Raw genomic sequence first — 18063 nt, 5'->3', positions numbered from 1 at the left:
AAATAATTGTTCTTAAAAAAATTATTTTAGGAAAAAAGTCTCCACTTTCTCTATTTTATTATTCTTAAAAAAAAATAAAATAATGTGGCTGAATTCTGTTTTTTAGTAAACAACATAATAACCCAATGATAAAAATATATTTTAGTAGAAACGCTACCAATATTTATTAAATAATGATATGTAAAAAATATTGACTGGCTGAATATTTAATTAAATTGAAATATAAACTTAATTAGTTTTCTACATTAAAATTAAAGTAACAATACTCAATAATACAAATTATTTATACAATAAAAATATTCGCTATCATAATTTTATTATCACACAATACATAATTCATATTTCAAAAAGATTTATTGTTATAATTTTTAATTATATGAAATAAATACATTTTTTATGCAACTTAGTAACTGAAATAGTAATTTATCATACATCTTTTAATATCGTAATTTATTTCATAATCAATTGATATAAACCTTTTCACTGTATATCGATAAAAAAATTTACCATCTCTTTGCTGAATAAAAACGACTAGTAATCTTTAGGTAAGATTTCTTTCCCAGTTTCATTTTATTCATGTAGAAGATTCAAATTTAAAAATTATATATATATATATATATATATATATATATATATATTTTCTTGTTATAATAATATAATATGTAGCATAGAATAATGTTAATAACGGCAAATAGTTAGTTGACACCTCATGATTGGTAACTATGAAGAATAGGCCGCAAAAAAATTCAAAATTGGTCAAATAATTTTAAATTTATGGAACGTATAAATGAGATGGCAGAAACTGGAATATCACGAAACACAAGGCCAAATGGAAAATCAAAATCTGGAGAAATGGTATCGCGATCATCGCAGGGTTAGTTTGGGCATTGGAGAAAACATTAACATCTCTTCTGCGTCTTTCTCTCCCTTGACCCTCAAATCCCAAATTATTCACTCTTACCCTTTTTTCTCCAAACCCTAACTTTCCTTTTCCAACCCAATCCTCTCGTTCAAACTTCCCCATTCGCATGTGCAATCCGCACACTTTCTCGGATCTTCCATAAATTTTCGGGTATTATTCACCCTTTTCTGCTGCCAATAGCTTCAATCAATGGCCAAGGGCACCGATTCCGACGAGTTCGTGTTGCTTTCTAGGGTTCGGACTGGTCTCAAGAGGGAGTTCGCGTTCGCAATGAAGGCCCAATCTGAGATCTGCGGCGCTTCTCTGGGCCGAACGCGGGCCAGCAAGAACCGGCCTGACCCTCCTGTTCAGACGGCATCTGCCCGGAAACGGTCCAGGAAGACCGTCGAGCCGAAAACGTCGGAGGACGTCTTGAGCGAGGAAGAGGCTAAGAGCGACGTGGTGGATCTTCAGAGCGATGATGAGCCGAAGAATAATCATGCGGGAGAGTCAGAGTCTCCGGCAATGTTGGTTTGTGAAGAGGAAACGAAGAGTGATGTGGCCATGGAAAATATTATGGGCGAAGAGGAGCCGAAGGTGTTGGAAACTGTTATCTGCGAAGAGGAGCCTAAGGTGTTGGAAACTGTTATCTGCGAAGAGGAGCCTAAGGTGTTGGAAACTGTTATCTGCGAAGAGGAGCCTAAGGTGTTGGAAACTGTTATCTGCGAAGAGGAGCCTAAGGTGTTGGAAACTGTTATCTGCGAAGAGGAGCCGAAGGTGTTGGAAACTGTTATCAGCGAGGAGGAACCGAAGGCGTTAGAAATTGTCGTGTGCGAAGAGGAACCGAAGGTGTTGGATAGTGGTGTCAATGAGGAGGAGCCTGTTGTGGCTGAGACGTTGAAGGAAGAGGTTGTGGATGAGACGGCACAACCTCTTGGCGAAATTAATGAGGAATCGGAGAAGGGTGTTTCGGGAGATAAGGTTCCTGGTGGGGAAACCCTTGTTTTGGAGAATGATGATGATAAGGGGAAGAAGTATAAGAAGAGAACGAAAAAGTGGATGGAGAGGCTTCCGACTGTGAGAAGGTTTACGCGGTCGGCATTGAAGGAAAAACCCGAGGAAGCAAATGACGAGAAAAATGTTGGTGCGGTTGGAGTTGATGATGTTATTAAGAGGGAATCAGAAACTGAGGCTTCGGTGTTAATGACCACTCCTATTTCGGGAAGATTTTCGAATTCTAGGTTGAGGAAATTTCCTTCCAAGTTGAAGGATCTTCTGGCTACGGGCATTCTTGACGGATTGACAGTGAGGTACATGAAAGGATCAAAGGTACATCAATCTTTACTTCTTTTAATGATGGATTTTTAATGTTTGTATTTAAGACTTTCTGCTTGATGTATGAGTTTGTTTGACGACTTTTTAGGCTCGAAAGAATGGAGAAACAGCGCTTCAAGGAATGATTCGAAACTCTGGGATTCTGTGCTTTTGTGAGAGTTGCATGGGGATTGAGGTGAGTTATACGAAAATTCTTTTTGGTTTAGTGTCTTACAGATTATGGTTGTAATTTATGCTTTTTATTTGGTTCTTTGTGGAAATAGGTGGTCACGCCCACTGTGTTTGAGCTGCATGCTGGCAGTGCAAATAAACGTCCCCCGGAGTATATTTACATGGATTGTGGGAATGGTGGAAATAACCTCCGTGATGTCATGAATGCCTGCTGCGATTTGCCATTGGAGTCAGTGGAGGAAGCCGTCCAAAAACTACTTGGTGGCTTCACTATGAACAAATCTTCGATCTGTTTACACTGCCGAGGTTTGAAATGCATATACTTCTTGATTTCTCTCTCTTGATTATCCCAATGTGTTTGCAGCAATGCATACTTATTTCCGGGCCATGTAACAACTGATATTGATGTCTTTCGGTATCTATTTTAGGAGCATGCAAGGGTGTGTCAAAGCTCGTATGCGATTGTTGCTTAGCAAGTCCCCCTCAAATAGCCACAGCATGTAGCAAAAAGATTTCATCACCGGTTCAGCCAAGGTATCACTTAATTTTTTGTTTTATAAACGTAATGGCTGCTTGATTTTACGTTATAAGGATGAGAAATGAGAATTTGGGATAAATATGATAACCTTTTCCTTCCTTTAAAGTGATGGATAATTTCTAAATTGTAAAACTTATCAACCGTTTTACCATCCTGTCTTATTCCTTATTAATAAATGGACAGGCTATTATAGTATAGGATGACTAGTTATTTTTTTAATGTCACTTTCACTCTCACACGGATGTTTCTGTAAGAGACTATGTAATGTGCGTTGTGATAGTAATATTATCAAAGTTCACCGAATGTATTGCATATGACTATTTAATGCATGCACATCCTATCTATCTCAGATCACCAGAGCAAGTAATGGTTCAAAAATCATTAGACAATGAGATGCAGCCAAATTCATTAGACAATGGCGTGCAGCCAGACTCGCTAAATAATTGCTTGGCGCCAAACTCATTAACCAATGAGATGAAGCCAAATTTGTTACATAGTGGGATGAAGCTTAATTCATCAAACAGTGTGATGAAGCCAAATTCATTAAAGAATGGGATGAAGCACAGTGCATCTCGTGGTAAGAGTCAGGGAAGACTAACTAGGAAGTAAGTGTATTTGTAAATAACTTTTGTAACATTTGCTTCACTTAAAATTTAGAATTGCTTATATGTACATGTTTTAACATACCTGTGATTTGGACTTATCAAGGATTTAATTCATGTATTTTTTTTTTTAATATTTGAAAGGGATCTGCGCTTGCATAAGTTGGTATTTGAAGCAGATGTTTTGCCTGATGGAACTGAAGTAGCCTACTATGCTCATGGAGAGGTAGCTTTGATTAAGATTGGTTCTATTTTTTTTCCTATTGTCTTTTTGGGTTTAATCTTTCCTTATTGTACTATTGTTTTGTGGTCAGAAACTGTTGGTTGGTTACAAAAAGGGATATGCGATATTTTGTACCTGCTGCAACAGTGAGGTACCTTTCCTTGTTATATGTTATATAGTGCCACATATTAGGCTCTGATAGATATTTAACACCTATACGTTTTTGTAAAAAAAATTGATTGAGCAGGTCAGTGCTTCTCAGTTTGAAGCTCATGCTGGTTGGGCATCTCGACGAAAGCCGTGAGTTCTTGTTTAACTTTTATTATTGGATGCAGGGTACACCTGCATTGTTTATCTAAATTTGCATTAATATGCTCATTATGAGTTTTATTTGTTGTCTTGCTCATTAAATGAGTTTAAATTGTTATTGGATGCAATTATAGCGTGTGCCCGCATTTTCTATCTAGATTTGTGTTAAATTGCTCAGCTCAATGTATTTGTTTTGGGTCCTATAAATATTTTCTAGCTCTAGTACAGTATGTAAAAATATAATTAGATTAACTGATTAAGTATTTGTGAGGAAAATTATTTGTTACCATGTCATCATTTTTGAGGAAAAGCAGAGTGTTTTCAACAGTTGACTGTCGTCATTTCCTTGTTTAAAATTGTGTTATTGTGTTGCAGTTACCTGCACATTTACACATCTAATGGAATCTCACTCCATGAGTTGTCCATCTCTTTATCAAAAGACCGGAGATTTTCCAACAATGATAATGATGATCTCTGCATCATATGTGAAGATGGAGGGGATCTTTTGTGTTGTGATGGATGCCCTAGAGCTTTTCACATAGGTGAAACGTTGTTTGCTTTTTACTGTATTAATCTATTCTTTATTGACATGTGTTCCTTTACACTCTGCTCGAACAGAGGTATAATACATCCAGGAGTTAAATTTTAAACTGAACAAGAAACTAGATACGGAAACTGAACCAGCTTTGATATATTGAAACAATGTCAGTAATGGTATCTTGCCTGCCAAAAACTATTTAATGAAATGTAGGGAAGCTTCTTGAAAAGAATGTAGGACCTGTATAGAATTTCTCTGGGTTGTTGGATGCATATGGGGCACAAAAGGCCATAATGATTAGAAATCATACCATTATTTAACCGTGTTTAGGATATTTTTGCACCCAACAATCTTTAGAAAATTCTGTAATAACACTTTTAAAGTGATTGTAAGCTCTTAAATAAATTCTTCAGTGTGGATTTATTTTATAATCAAAATCAATAGGAAAATTTGTTATTTTGGTAAGTCCGCTTTTTAATTTTATTTGTCAACTTACTTTAGAAAAACCAATGTTATGTATCTGAACTGACAGTTGAGCTATGGAGATTCCTTTTTTATTTTTATGGTGATCCTTCATTGTATGCCATCTGTAAGACACTCTTTAAGCACTTTCTAGTGCTTTTAACATGTCATTTCTTGACTGAGGAATTGGACAATCTTGTCTCCCTCCTGAAAAAAAAAATCCAATTTTATTTTATCAAAATATATGAGAAAATCATTTTCAAAATTATTTTTTTTTATGTAAGATTTTCTTTATGGATAGTCTCGCACCTCTGGGAATTATGGAGATTGTTTTTTCTTTCTTTAATGCAATTGTTGGCAGTGATGGTTGAATTTAAGTCGTGGTATCTTTTTTGTTTAATTTGAGAGTAATTCTTTTGCTCAGCAATTTGATCTTGATGCTAGTGTTTATAGTCATTGTTATGACGGGCTCTTTAAAATTTTACAATTTCAGACTGTGTCCCTTTGCCATGCATTCCCAGTGGTACTTGGTATTGTAAGTATTGCCAGAATGTTTTTCAGAAAGATAGGCAGGGGCAACATAATGTGAATGCTCTGGCAGCTGGAAGGATTGAAGGCACTGATATTTTGGAACAGATGAACCCAAGATGTATTCGTGTTGTCAGAACTGTAGAAGTTGACCATGGTGGATGTGCCTTGTGCAGGTAACACTGCTATATATTTATTTATTGGTAGGTAGTGTAGTGACCCAAGTTATAATATGATGAAATTATTACTGCCATTTCCTCTCTCTGGTGTCGTTTTATGCCTTCACTAGTCAACTGAAAGCTTGCCAATTTAACACTAGGCTCATTTATTAGTTGGTGTGGTGAACTCACGTTGGGAATTTTTTCCCTGGCCATTTGAAATTCTTCTTTTGTATTGAATACTTCGTTCTGTTTTTTTAATATTTGTTAGTTTCTATACATGTGATTCAATACGCTAGCATTGACACATTATTCTTTTGCCTTCCTCCCTCCTGCTTTGATGCAATATACAGTCGTCACAATTTCAGTAAAAGCTTTGGTCCTCGGACAGTAATTATTTGTGATCAGGTATTTGCTTTTTCTGTGTTTTAGATAGCAAGGTCTTAATGACAAGTTTCTTTATATCGTATGTTTTTAAGTTCTGATAGGAGTGTTCTTGCAGTGTGAGAAAGAATATCATGTTGGATGCTTGAAGGATCATAATATGCAGAACCTTGAGGTACTATTGTTCTATATTATTTTCTACTCTAATTGAGAATTCGTCTTGTAATAAGTACATTTTTTTTAACGGATATTAATTTACAGGAATTGCCTGAGGGGAATTGGTTTTGTGGCACATCTTGCAATCAAATTCATTCTGCTCTGGCGGATTTGGCAGCTTGTGGGGAAAAGAGTGTCCCAGATTCCCTTCTAAGTTTGATTAAAAAGAAGCATGAAGAGAAAAGTGTAGACATTCAAGGTGACCTTGATGTTAAATGGAGGGTTATAAATTGGAAGCTTGATGATTCTGTCGAGAATAGGAAAAGGCTTTCAAAGGCTGTTGCTATCTTCCATGTGAGTATATAAAGATTAATCTTTATTTAGTTTTCTATTCCTTCTCTATTTATAAGATCTTCTCGACTGATACATACTCTTTAAGAAAGTGAGTTAAATTGGTTGAAAATAATAAGTTGATCAATAATTAGTATTGTTGTGCTTGTCATATTTAAATCTAAAGTATTTGAGTGAGACTTTCATATCGTGAGTAATTATATTCTTAAATCAGATTACTCAGAGACTTATGTCATTCATTTCAAATATCTATTATATTTTTGGTAAACACCTCTCAATAAATTAATGCTATTTTAGGAAATAAAGATTAATGCATTATTCAACTACGAAGGTTTTTTTTTTTGAAAAGTTATGACAAAATTTCTGAAAAGGGTCTTGTAAATATGTATAAAAGGAGAACTTTTTATCAGTTACTTTGTTTAGTATAGAAATTGTGGTATATTTTTCATTTATATTTTGAAAACGACATTTATTTTATGTCAAATTTGATGGATGTGCAATTTTAGTTAGTTTGAATCTTGTTTTTGTACAGGAAAGGTTTGATCCTATAGTTGATTCAACATCGGGCCGAGATTTCATTCCGACAATGTTGTTTGGGTAAGCCTTGTATATTTTGTGTATTCTATATTTATTTATTTATATATTATGTATATGTAGGATGTGAATGAATTTTCTTATTTGTTGCATTTCCTCAGAAGGAACATTCGGGGTCAAGACTTTAGTGGGATGTACTGTGCAGTGCTTACTGTCAAGTAAGTATATCACGGTGGCATGGTTTATGTGGGTTGCAAATCTGGTTGGAATTGTTACTTACCAAGTATATTTTTATTGTTTTGCAGTGGAGATATTGTGTGCGCTGGAGTATTTCGTGTCTTTGGGTCAGAAATTGCTGAGCTTCCATTGGTGGCAACAACTTCTGATCAACAAGGACAGGTTATTTATTTATTTTTTTACTATAGTGACAAGGATTTCTGCGAATGTCAGGAAATATTCTAACTAAAAACGTATTTTTTTCCAGGGTTATTTTCAGTGTCTATTTTCTTGTATCGAGACATTACTTGGTTCTTTGAATGTGAAAAACCTTGTCCTACCAGCTGCCGATGAAGCTGAATCGATATGGACCGGTAAATTTGGGTTTACAAAGCTAGCTCAAGATGAGGTATGTATTAACTTCATCTTACGTTCAGTGTAGTTTCTCGATGGTTTGCACTCATTATATATGGACTAACTTCTGGTGTGGTTTCAGATAAACAAGTATAAGAAATTTTATCGCATGATGATATTTCAAGGGACGTCGGTGTTACATAAGCCTGTTCCTGCGCTCTGAATTTTGTGTAAAGTTTTTGGTGGAACAATAAGCTGTAGACTTTTTTTCTTGGTTGCTTTGCTGGCTGCAGATCAAACGACTAGTATGTACAGGGATCTGCCTTTTTTGGTGTACAGAAATACTGACAACCACCTCTAGCTGTTATAATTTGTTTTCGTAGCAAAGGAATGAAAGGAGGTTAGAGTTGAAAATAGAGGAAGCTAGGTCAAGGGATTTTGTGAAACTAGCCAAAATTTTGGTTTATGTTATAAAATTCATTTATTACTGGCCACACTGGTTTTAACCTCCTTTTTTTTTTAATTAGTCAAGTTATTTTGCTTTCTGCCATGTATCTTTCAGTCGGAGATGTATTTCCCGGTATCATTAATGTAAAATCCCTCAGTTGGTTTACGCACTAGAATGGGAATTTTAATTGACAGTGAGAAGAAGTTTAAATTTTGCATTTGATTAAATGTTCGTAATCTGCAATTAATATAAATTATTGTTGACAAGTTTATATTGTAGTATGAAAAATCTCTCATACCCGTTGTTTGCACAAATGCATTTCGTTAGTATAAATAAAGAGTACAGAAAACATGTGCCATTTTTAAGTCACATGCTACGTTCGTACTCAAAATAATGAATATGGTTATTTTTATTTAATATTTCACAAAAATATTAATAAAATGTTAAAAGTATTATACTTAAATGCTTATAAAAGGAAGCGTATATTTGATATTTTCTTTAATAAATTCTTTTATTAAGCTTATGCAGAGTTTTTCTTCTTACCACCCACGAAATGTGTGTATATGGATTCCAGTTCTATTTCTTTTCTCATCTTCCCATATTCTTAGAAAAAAACGTAGTGATATTAACACTTTATAATATAACTCTACTATAAACTTTTGGTAAGTCATTGGAAAAACCTCAAAGCCAAGCACACGCACCTCTTTGTTTGCATGAAGGGGCAACTATAATTATAACCTAAAAAAATAATTTAACTTTCGATTCTAAATTATTTTATCTGATAAAAAAAAGTATAGAAAAATGTTTTCTTACAACCACTTGTATCATTTCACCATTTGCAAATCACTTTTAAAATATTTTCATCATTAAAAATATTAATTTTTTGTAATTGTAAAAAATAGAAAGATTGAAAAAGTAAAACAGTAAATGTAAAGTATGTAAAAATTTGTAAAGTGATAAACGGGAAGGAAGCACATAACACTTTGGTGGCGGCTGTCGGGGAAGCGTTGAAGGTTTGACCAGTTTTAGCAATCGCTGGAGAGACATGGCATCTGTTCCATTGTCAAATGCAAAGAAACATGTGAAATACTTTGTGGTATGTTTGTTTTGCTTTGTTGATAGGAATTAGGATGTTTTGTTTTGCTGAATCTGAGTTTGATAATCAGGTAGATGCATTTTCTGAGTCAGCATTCAAGGGGAATCCTGCAGCTGTGTGTTTTTTGGAAGATGAGAAGGAGGAGAAGTGGCTCCAAGCATTAGCAGCAGAATTCAATATCTCTCAGACCTCTTTCATAACTCCCATTACTCCAACATCAGACTCCTCTATCCCCAGTTTTCGCCTCAGATGGTTTACACCTGTTGCTGAGGTAACTAATATCTCATATTAGTTCATTTTTATGTCTTCAATGATCAAGTTTTCAGTTAAATCGCTGGTATTACTGAGCTTTATTACTTGTGACAATTTCTGCAGGTTAAACTCTGTGGTCACGCTACATTAGCCAGTGCGCACGTACTGTTTTCATCAGGTTCTGTGGATAGTGATGTTATTGAATTTCAGACGCTATCTGGAGTACTGGTTGCTAAAAGGATCCCAGCAATTCATACTTCCAGTGCCCCAAACTTGCAGAAAGATCTCACAGATTTGTATATTGAATTGGATTTTCCTGCTGATCCGGTTACAGAGTTCAACTTTGATGAGAGTGCTTCACTAATTTCTGAGGCATTAGGCGGTGCTTCCATAATTGATGTGAAAAGGACAACAATTGGAGATTGCTTGCTCGTAATTCCTATTTCTGTTCTCTTCCCTTTCTGTTATTGTCTGATACAACTCAGTTCAGCTTAGACGTTAACCTAGAGATTCTGCTGAACAGTGTTAACCATCTGTTAACCTGCTTGATTCTTAGAATTAAACTATATGTGTGTATCTGCTACTTTTTTTGGCAATTGTGCACAGTGAACATTATGAAACATTCAGTTTTCTTTTAGGTCATAATCTCATCTGGGAAAGCTGTTTCAGAACTACAGCCACAGCTTGATGCAATAGTTAAATGCCCTGCAATAGGGTTAATTGTTTCGGGGGTGGCTCCTTCAGATTCAGAATTTGACTTCATAAGTAGATTTTTCTGTCCAAAACTTGGAGTCAGTGAGGTAAGTGGTCAAGAATCTTATCTACAGAAAGATTCATGCTTTTAATTTTGAACTCCATTCTGACACATCATTTCTGGAACTGCATAATCCCTTTAAGAAAGTTCTATTCCCTTCTTCCAACAATCACTTCACCATTTTAGAGAAGAAGCTTTAGAACAATGCAAACAATGATATCAAAAGAAATCCAATGCTCCATTTCACTTCATGTTTCCTTTCAGGATCCTGTTTGTGGGAGTGCACATTGTGCATTGACACCCTACTGGAGCAAGAAACTAGGGAAGTGCGACTTCAAGGCTTATCAGGTGGGAACTCCCATTTTAAATCAATCTCGTACTAAACCTTTTAAATCAACCTTATATTTATCAAATGTCATTGAAAAGTTGAATCCATATTATATGTTAACATAAATATATGATATTCAGGCATCACCCAGAGGAGGGATTCTCAATATCCACTTTGATGAAGCCACACAGAGAGTGCTTCTGCGTGGAAAGGCTGTTACAGTGATGGAGGGACATGTTGTAGTGTAGCATTGTTCTTAGCTTTGCAGAATATGTAAACTTGAACATCTGTAACAATACTTCAATCTCAAAAAATAAACATATGATCAATTAATAAACAAGTATTCTGAAATCAAATCACAATATCATTCGCATGTAGGATTCTAATACAAGTGATTGAATGTTCCCTAGCTTTACAAAATGCAGAAAGCTTAAAATCCTAAGACCTAGTAAACATGGTAGAGGCCTTTGTCGCTTCAGAAACAGCCTATTGTTTAGTTTTATTTAGATTTTAATTTTAATGTAAAATGAATTATATTTAATTTATATATTTGATTCATATGACCTAAACCAAATTAAAGAAAGATTCTACTTGAATAATTTTATATTAAATGCACACACATTTATAATAGAATACCATATTTTATTCGGTTAAGGAATACAAAAAAGATGTCTTTAGCAACAATATTTTCTTTTGAATTTTTAATTAAAAATTTAAACTTTTATTTAATGTCAATTTTGTAAACCCCGTAGATAAGAAAAAATATATATAAATATACTAGAAGAAAAGAAAAACTATTTCTTCCTTTTATGATTCCATCTTTTCGTTTATTTTAGAATTAAATCACATATAGGAGTAGCTGAGATACTAAAATCATTATTATTCGACCAGATTTTTAAAGATCTTTTTTTATTCTAAAGATTTCATGTGATATTTTATTTTTTATGATTATGTCGACGAGAAAATCAACTTGCTTAAGTTCATATTCAAATTTTATTATATTTTGATTTTTTTTAAGTTCTTTGATTTTTTTTAAGTTCTTAGATTTTTGGAAAATATGTTGTTGAGTTTTTGAGGGAAAAGATATTATATTCAAAAGAAAGGCTTAATACCAATCTTAGTCTCTAATTTCATTAAATGTGTTGAAAGTGATCTTTTATTTTTCCGAAATTCATAGAGTTATCATGTTTTTGTAAAAAAACGTTTTTTTTTCTTACAATATTAACAACGCTAACTATGTAATAATCTATTTATCTATTATTTTTTTCCTTTTAATATTTTTTATTAATGGACGTGTGTTATTCTATCCTTATGATAAAAATATTAAAATCACTATGATTATAATTATAAAGTAAATATAAATAATTTTTATAATATTATTATATAATTTTTATTTATCTTATAGGTATTTTCTTTTTATAAATAATTATCATAGTTTAAAAATGACAGTCAAATAAAAAATAATTAAATTTAGAAAAAAGAGCCATGCAAAAGATAAAATTAGTAGTAATTATTTTAATTAATTTTTTTTATTTAAAAGATAAAATGAGAAAAAATTCTGAAAAACGGAAAAGAAGTTTCTTATATATATAAACAGAACATTAATGATGTTCACAAACTAAAGTAAAAACTTCTTTGTCATTTTTTAGTCAATTTTATTTCTGTGCTAATGACCAAATCAATAATAACGCTTTTTTTTTTATCAGTATAAGTAGTAAGTGTATGGAGTTTAATCTATTTTAATATTCTAACTTCAACAATAATAAAATATTTTTTTATAAAATTAAAAAATATGAATTAAATCTAATCTAACTTTTTTTTTTTACTTAGTTTGAATAGTATCAAATGATTCAAACTCAGGGGAGTGAATGGTCATAACACAAGGAATGGGGCACATTCCGTTGACAAGTCAGTCTTATCAGAAAATGAAATATTATTTATTATCTATCTTCAATCCCCCACACCTTTTTTGCCGTTTACTCACTCATTCACTCTGTAGTTGCTTTTTTTCTTGTCCCCTTCTCTGAGATGAAAAAGTTTCAAGCTTTTGTGATCACCATTGTATTCCTTGTTACACTATTTCAGGGAGAATTAGTAACATGTAGCAGTAGCAGCTCAAGGAGTGAAGACGGATCAGAGGAATGGGGATATGTGGAAATCAGACCCAGTAATCTCTTCAATCTTTTCTTTCTCATGATACCTAATAGAAAACTAGCATAGAATGTTCTTTGAATTATTTTTAGCAATGGTTACTTACCTTTATGCTTTGAATTTTGGTACCACAGAAGCTCATTTGTTCTGGTGGCTTTACAGAACTCCATATAGAGTGGATAATCCCTCCAAACCCTGGCCAATCATTCTCTGGTTGCAGGGAGGACCAGTATGTGCTTTTTTAGAGTTAAACCGATTATCCTGAGATTAGGAAAAAAAAATGATAAAGGTCATTTTGTTCTCATAGTAGTTGACTAAATCAGTTTATGAAAATTATATCAACTAAGTAGTTTATTCTCATTATAACAGACTTCCCAATATTTATTTTTTAATTGGGTCATTATATGAATTAAGAATAGCCACATTTTGTTCAAATGGCATCAGTTTTTTCAAAATATTTAACAGGGTGCTTCTGGAGTTGGGCTTGGCAATTTTGGAGAGATTGGTCCTTTGGATGGCAATTTGAAGCCCCGGAATTTCACTTGGTTGAGAAAAGCAGATCTCTTGTTTGTGGTAGCTCATTAACTCTGTTTTTTTCCCTTGAAGCAGTTGATTTTGCATTCTAATGAGCTTTTGACTGTGCTTCTTACATCCTTCAATGACAATGGCATTGAATCAATGTGCCATGTACTATGTAGGACAACCCTGTTGGAACCGGGTACAGTTATGTTGAAGATTCGGATCTCTATGCCAAAACAGACCAAGAGGCAACCACAGACTTGACAACCTTGTTAGCTGAATTATTCAACAATGATGCTAAACTCCAAAAGAGTCCTCTGTTCATTGTGGCAGAGTCTTATGGTGGCAAGTTTGCTGTAGCTCTTGCATTATCAGCTTTCAAAGCTATTCAACAAGGAACATTGAAGGCTACACTTGGAGGTATTTGTTCTTTCCACAATAACATCATCCAAGACAGATAACAATTCCTGTCCATCAATATGGTGAATTTTGTTTTTTGTTCCTCACATAGTTCCATTAATTATATATATGAAATATTATATGGATAGTAACTTTATTTTTCTAATTTAGGTGTGGCATTAGGAGATACCTGGATCTCCCCAGAAGATTTTGTGGTAGGTTCCAGTATTGTTGTGGTCAAAGGTTAAAACTTAACTTACAACTTTAACAATTTTAATATTTTCTACCTTGAAGTTCTCATGGGGTCCTCTACTGAAAGATCTATCAAGACTTGATGACAATGGACTGCAAAAGGCAAACAGGTGCATCTTTTTTCCACATTCTGAAATAGACAAATTGATGAAATGTAGGAGTTGGATTTCATTTTCTATATTATCTGGTGGATAAATATGATTTTACAACAGTATAGCTGAGAGGATCAAGCAGCAACTTGAGGCAGGTCAATTTGCTGATGCGACTAACTCATGGGCTGATCTTGAGAATGAGATTAGCGCTAGCAGCAATTCTGTGGTACTATAATTTCCATTAACCACGTTGGTGTGTTTATTTAATCACTTAAATACTTTGAAAATTTGAAATGATTATTAAAATAGTGTGTATAAGTGAAAATAATATTTCATGTCATTGGCTAACTTTTGGAGTTGTGGTAGATTTTGAAAGTAATTGTAAAGGTGTTTTGTACCACAGCTCCTGAAATTCTTATTTTTTAATATTTCAGGATTTCTATAATTTTCTACAAGATGACAGTGATTCAAACAGCATAAACGCAATGGAGCTGGGATTATCGAAAGAAGTGTCAATTATGCGATACTCCAAGTATCTTAATGCAAAGATTTCAACCCTTGGTAGTGAGGACGATGATCTTGAAAAATTACTAAACGGTGTCATCAGGAAGAAGTTAAAGATCATTCCTGAGAATGTTACGTGAGTTTATGATGTCAAATTATCTCATATTCCAATTCAAAATCGTGATCTCACAACAACTTTTGTGATGATGACAGATACGAAGTGCAGTCCTGGGAGGTTTTCGAAAGTCTTGTAGCTGATTTTATGAAGCCAAGAATCAGTGAGGTAAGAAGATTATAATATGCTTAAAACAATTTGTTTCTGTATTTTGGTCTCAAAGGGTTTTGATAATGATATTTCACGGAATTGGATTAATTAAAATGGGTAATTTCTTTTCTTTTAGTTTATATTTGATGTCTCTAGTTTAACTCTCTTAGGTTGATGAGCTGCTGACACTGGGGGTCAACGTGACTGTGTATAGTGGTCAAGTAAGTGTCCTTCACCAACAATTTTTACAAACAGTTTATGTGCACACTTTGAATTTTGATCCTACATATAACTATTGTTCATCCCAATTGTTTGACATGTAGTCTGGGTTTAAAGCATTGTATCAGTATATTTAAGCAAATTGCTGAGAAACCTGATTTGACCATCTTTTATTTTTCTTTTATGTGATTGTTCATCTCCATTGTTTGACATATTGTCAATGTGCAGAGACCATTGTTCATCCCAATTTTGTGTTTGTGGATTCAAAAGTGTTATTCATCCCCAAATTTGCATGTGGTGTGAGAAATGATAACATTAAATTTGGATCATGCAACTATATAATCAAAATTGAAAGATAATGAACAGTTAAATTACTATTTAGAAAGTCATGTGCAATTTAATGATATACCTACAATAGCAGAAGTTCTCACACAGAAAAACATGTATGTATCTCAATGGATGATTGTGATTTGTGGTTATTATAGGTTGATCTCATTTGTGCAACCAAGGGAACAGAAGCTTGGCTTAAGAAACTGAAGTAAGCAATCTTACGGATCTTTTCAATATTGGTGAAGCAAAGCATTTATGCGAGTTATGCTGTTTTTTCTTTTTTGGGTATCCATTTTGTAGGTGGGAAGGACTTCAAAGTTTCTTGGAAAAAGACAGAACCCCCATCTATTGTGGAAGTGACAAAACCACCAAAGGGTTTTTCAAGTCATTCAAAAATCTGCATTTCTATTGGATCCTTGGAGCTGGTCATTATGTAAGTCGAAATAATTCATAACCACTGCATAATTTTTGGAATTTATATTCTCTACTGGATTTTCTTGTGTTGTTTCTCTGTTGTGTCTTTAAAATACACTGCTGAACATTGATTTTAATGTTTTAAAATATATTAAAAATAATTTAAATATATCAACATCAGTGTATTTTTAATATTTATATTCAATAGAGGACAACATCAACAAAATCCAACAAAAAATCTGGACTCTAATTTTTGGTGTGAGGTGAACTCAGTTGAAGTTTTCTGATATTTTTATGGTACTGATTCTTTGTTAAAATTTTCAAAATACAGTGATATTAATATCTTTCTTTTTTTAATATATTTTAAAACCTTAAAATAGTATACTTAGTGTATTTTGAAGTATAAGAAAATGATAGTACCAAACTGCTATAAAAATATAAATTCAGAGTGAACCTTCACATTTTAAGATTTACTTATTATAGAATTAAAAAAATAAAGTGAGTAATTTTAGTAGTTAAAACATAACAATAATTGATATTTTAACATATTTTTATTATTTATTATTTATATATAATAATAAATGCTAATATTTTTAATCTATGATCATGAGTGCTCATCTTATATAAGAAGTATATTTTACTTAAATAATTTATTATTTACACAATCAAGAAATATACTCTTTATGGTGCATCAAGAAAATTAAGTAAGCATCTATGTATTGGTTAAACTTAATAATTTTTATATTTTCTTTTTAAAAACTGTAACCATAAAGTATGATATAAATTATTTTTTTATTAGTATATCTTACTAAAACACCTGTATAATGATATATATATATATATATATATATATATATATGTATACTGACATATATTTATACAAAAATAAAAAAACTAGTTGAGGAAATAAGTAGAAAGATAAAATAAAATAAAATAGTATGAAATTATAATGTTTTATTTGAGTGATCTATTTGGTTGGTGACTGCTACAGGTACCTGTTGATCAACCCTGTGTAGCACTAGACATGGTGGGTGCAATTACACAATCACCAGCTCCTTGAACATGCAGAAACGTATTATTATGCACCCTATGGAATAAATAAACTTTCTTTCTATTATTAAGCAAACAATCTGTTGTAGTGCTCATGAACAAATAAAAAAGATGTTAAAAATATATGGGATAGAAATTGTTTGTTTGAAAATAAAAATATTTATTAATATTTTTTATGTTGGTATATTTCTATTATTAACATTTTTAATTTATCATTTTTATAAGTAGTATATATTTGTATTTACTATGACATCGATTGCGAAGGATCCAAGCAATTGCTTTAATTGATTTTACAATTTCTTTTTTTCTCTCTCTTACATTTCTTTAATTCCTAATGAGACTTGATCTGATAGTTGTTTAAAGATAATAGATTAAGACATTTAAAAAGATTTATTTAAGTGAAACGTTGATACTAGTTTATTGAAAAATATTATCGCTGACTCTAACCTTAATCTTCTATGTGTGTGGTAATAGAATTTTTTAAGGTGCAATAAAACTCTCGTAGATAGAGCCTATGTAGTTTTAAAGAATTAAGGTTAATTAGGGATATTTTAATTTGTCTTGTCCAACCATCAACGTCATGGCAATTTGTAGATGACACAGAACAATACAACATTCTAATTTCAGCAACTTACATTAATAAAATAAAATATTACAAAATTAATAAATAAAACATTAAAAAAAACAGATTGTTTAAAAAATATAAATATATAATATTAATATCGTTATCTACAAAAAATAACTTTACTAATAAAATAAATCTAAAATAACTTAGAAAAACTATTAGATAAGAAAGAAGAATATCTCATAAAATTATTGTCAATTAATCATCTGTTCATATCGAATATAAAAATATAAAAATATCATCATACATCACTCATTCATAAAACAATCATATCACATATAAAGACGCATTTCATACTCATTTATCCAAATAAAACATTGATGTGAAATCTTAGTAGATTTTACACTTATGGTGATGGAACAACCACCACCCAAGCCACCACACACAAGGCTAGTTTGTCAACATCTTTGGCCAAGGTAAGCCTTTAGATTAGGATCTCCTGTATCTCTCACCACATACCTCATTTTATTATATCTAAGCTTGAACGGTTATTAAAGCAACAAGATAATCTCCAACATTTGGACTCTCACATCAATGCTTACACTAATGAAATGTCACCATAGAATCTTTGCAAGAGATCCATGGAATCATGTCATACTAGAATA

The 18063-nt window shown here is 32.5% G+C and overlaps 3 protein-coding genes across 3 annotated transcripts; all 3 read left to right on the top strand.

Moving 5' to 3' along the window:
* Positions 1-812: 812 nt before the first annotated feature.
* LOC108333944 (uncharacterized) lies at positions 813-8395 on the top strand. The gene is made up of 18 exons (XM_017569471.2): positions 813-2230; positions 2325-2411; positions 2500-2713; positions 2836-2941; positions 3296-3550; positions 3692-3773; positions 3862-3921; positions 4018-4070; positions 4455-4621; positions 5573-5783; positions 6119-6173; positions 6268-6324; positions 6411-6659; positions 7189-7253; positions 7352-7408; positions 7496-7589; positions 7675-7815; positions 7903-8395. Exons 1-18 carry the CDS (start codon positions 1112-1114, stop codon positions 7981-7983), a joined length of 3153 nt encoding a protein of 1050 aa, XP_017424960.2. The 5' UTR covers positions 813-1111; the 3' UTR covers positions 7984-8395.
* A 712-nt stretch (positions 8396-9107) lies between these two features.
* Positions 9108-11000, top strand: LOC108333320 (uncharacterized). The gene is made up of 6 exons (XM_017568729.2): positions 9108-9304; positions 9375-9575; positions 9680-9988; positions 10195-10356; positions 10575-10658; positions 10779-11000. The coding sequence occupies exons 1-6, from the start codon at positions 9254-9256 to the stop codon at positions 10884-10886; spliced, it is 915 nt and encodes a 304-aa protein (XP_017424218.1). The 5' UTR covers positions 9108-9253; the 3' UTR covers positions 10887-11000.
* Positions 11001-12582: 1582 nt separating this feature from the next.
* Positions 12583-17001, top strand: LOC108333139 (serine carboxypeptidase-like 51). Its single transcript, XM_017568485.2, has 13 exons — positions 12583-12805; positions 12924-13018; positions 13255-13362; positions 13488-13728; positions 13879-13922; positions 14002-14069; positions 14172-14277; positions 14486-14691; positions 14769-14838; positions 14991-15041; positions 15525-15577; positions 15670-15802; positions 16775-17001. Exons 1-13 carry the CDS (start codon positions 12667-12669, stop codon positions 16841-16843), a joined length of 1383 nt encoding a protein of 460 aa, XP_017423974.1. The 5' UTR covers positions 12583-12666; the 3' UTR covers positions 16844-17001.
* The last annotated feature ends 1062 nt before the right edge of the window (positions 17002-18063 follow it).

This window comes from Vigna angularis, chromosome 11, assembly GCF_016808095.1.
Source record: "Vigna angularis cultivar LongXiaoDou No.4 chromosome 11, ASM1680809v1, whole genome shotgun sequence".
In the NCBI taxonomy this organism is placed as follows: Eukaryota; Viridiplantae; Streptophyta; class Magnoliopsida; order Fabales; family Fabaceae; genus Vigna; species Vigna angularis.
This window is presented reverse-complemented; position numbering and strand designations above follow the sequence as displayed.

What these genes read in the sequence shown, in the direction of transcription:
- LOC108333944 (XM_017569471.2), top strand. Translation starts at nt 1,112, where the DNA reads ATGGCCAAGGGCACCGATTCCGACGAGTTCGTGTTGCTTTCTAGGGTT. An exon ending in AGAGTTGCATGGGGATTGAG is followed by an intron (nt 2,412 to 2,499) that starts GTGAGTTATACG and finishes TTGTGGAAATAG; the next exon opens with GTGGTCACGCCCACTGTGTT. An exon ending in ATAATATGCAGAACCTTGAG is followed by an intron (nt 6,325 to 6,410) that starts GTACTATTGTTC and finishes ATTAATTTACAG; the next exon opens with GAATTGCCTGAGGGGAATTG.
- LOC108333320 (XM_017568729.2), top strand. Translation starts at nt 9,254, where the DNA reads ATGGCATCTGTTCCATTGTCAAATGCAAAGAAACATGTGAAATACTTT. An exon ending in GGTTTACACCTGTTGCTGAG is followed by an intron (nt 9,576 to 9,679) that starts GTAACTAATATC and finishes CAATTTCTGCAG; the next exon opens with GTTAAACTCTGTGGTCACGC. An exon ending in CAAAACTTGGAGTCAGTGAG is followed by an intron (nt 10,357 to 10,574) that starts GTAAGTGGTCAA and finishes GTTTCCTTTCAG; the next exon opens with GATCCTGTTTGTGGGAGTGC.
- LOC108333139 (XM_017568485.2), top strand. Translation starts at nt 12,667, where the DNA reads ATGAAAAAGTTTCAAGCTTTTGTGATCACCATTGTATTCCTTGTTACA. An exon ending in GCGCTAGCAGCAATTCTGTG is followed by an intron (nt 14,278 to 14,485) that starts GTACTATAATTT and finishes TTAATATTTCAG; the next exon opens with GATTTCTATAATTTTCTACA. An exon ending in TCCTTGGAGCTGGTCATTAT is followed by an intron (nt 15,803 to 16,774) that starts GTAAGTCGAAAT and finishes TGACTGCTACAG; the next exon opens with GTACCTGTTGATCAACCCTG.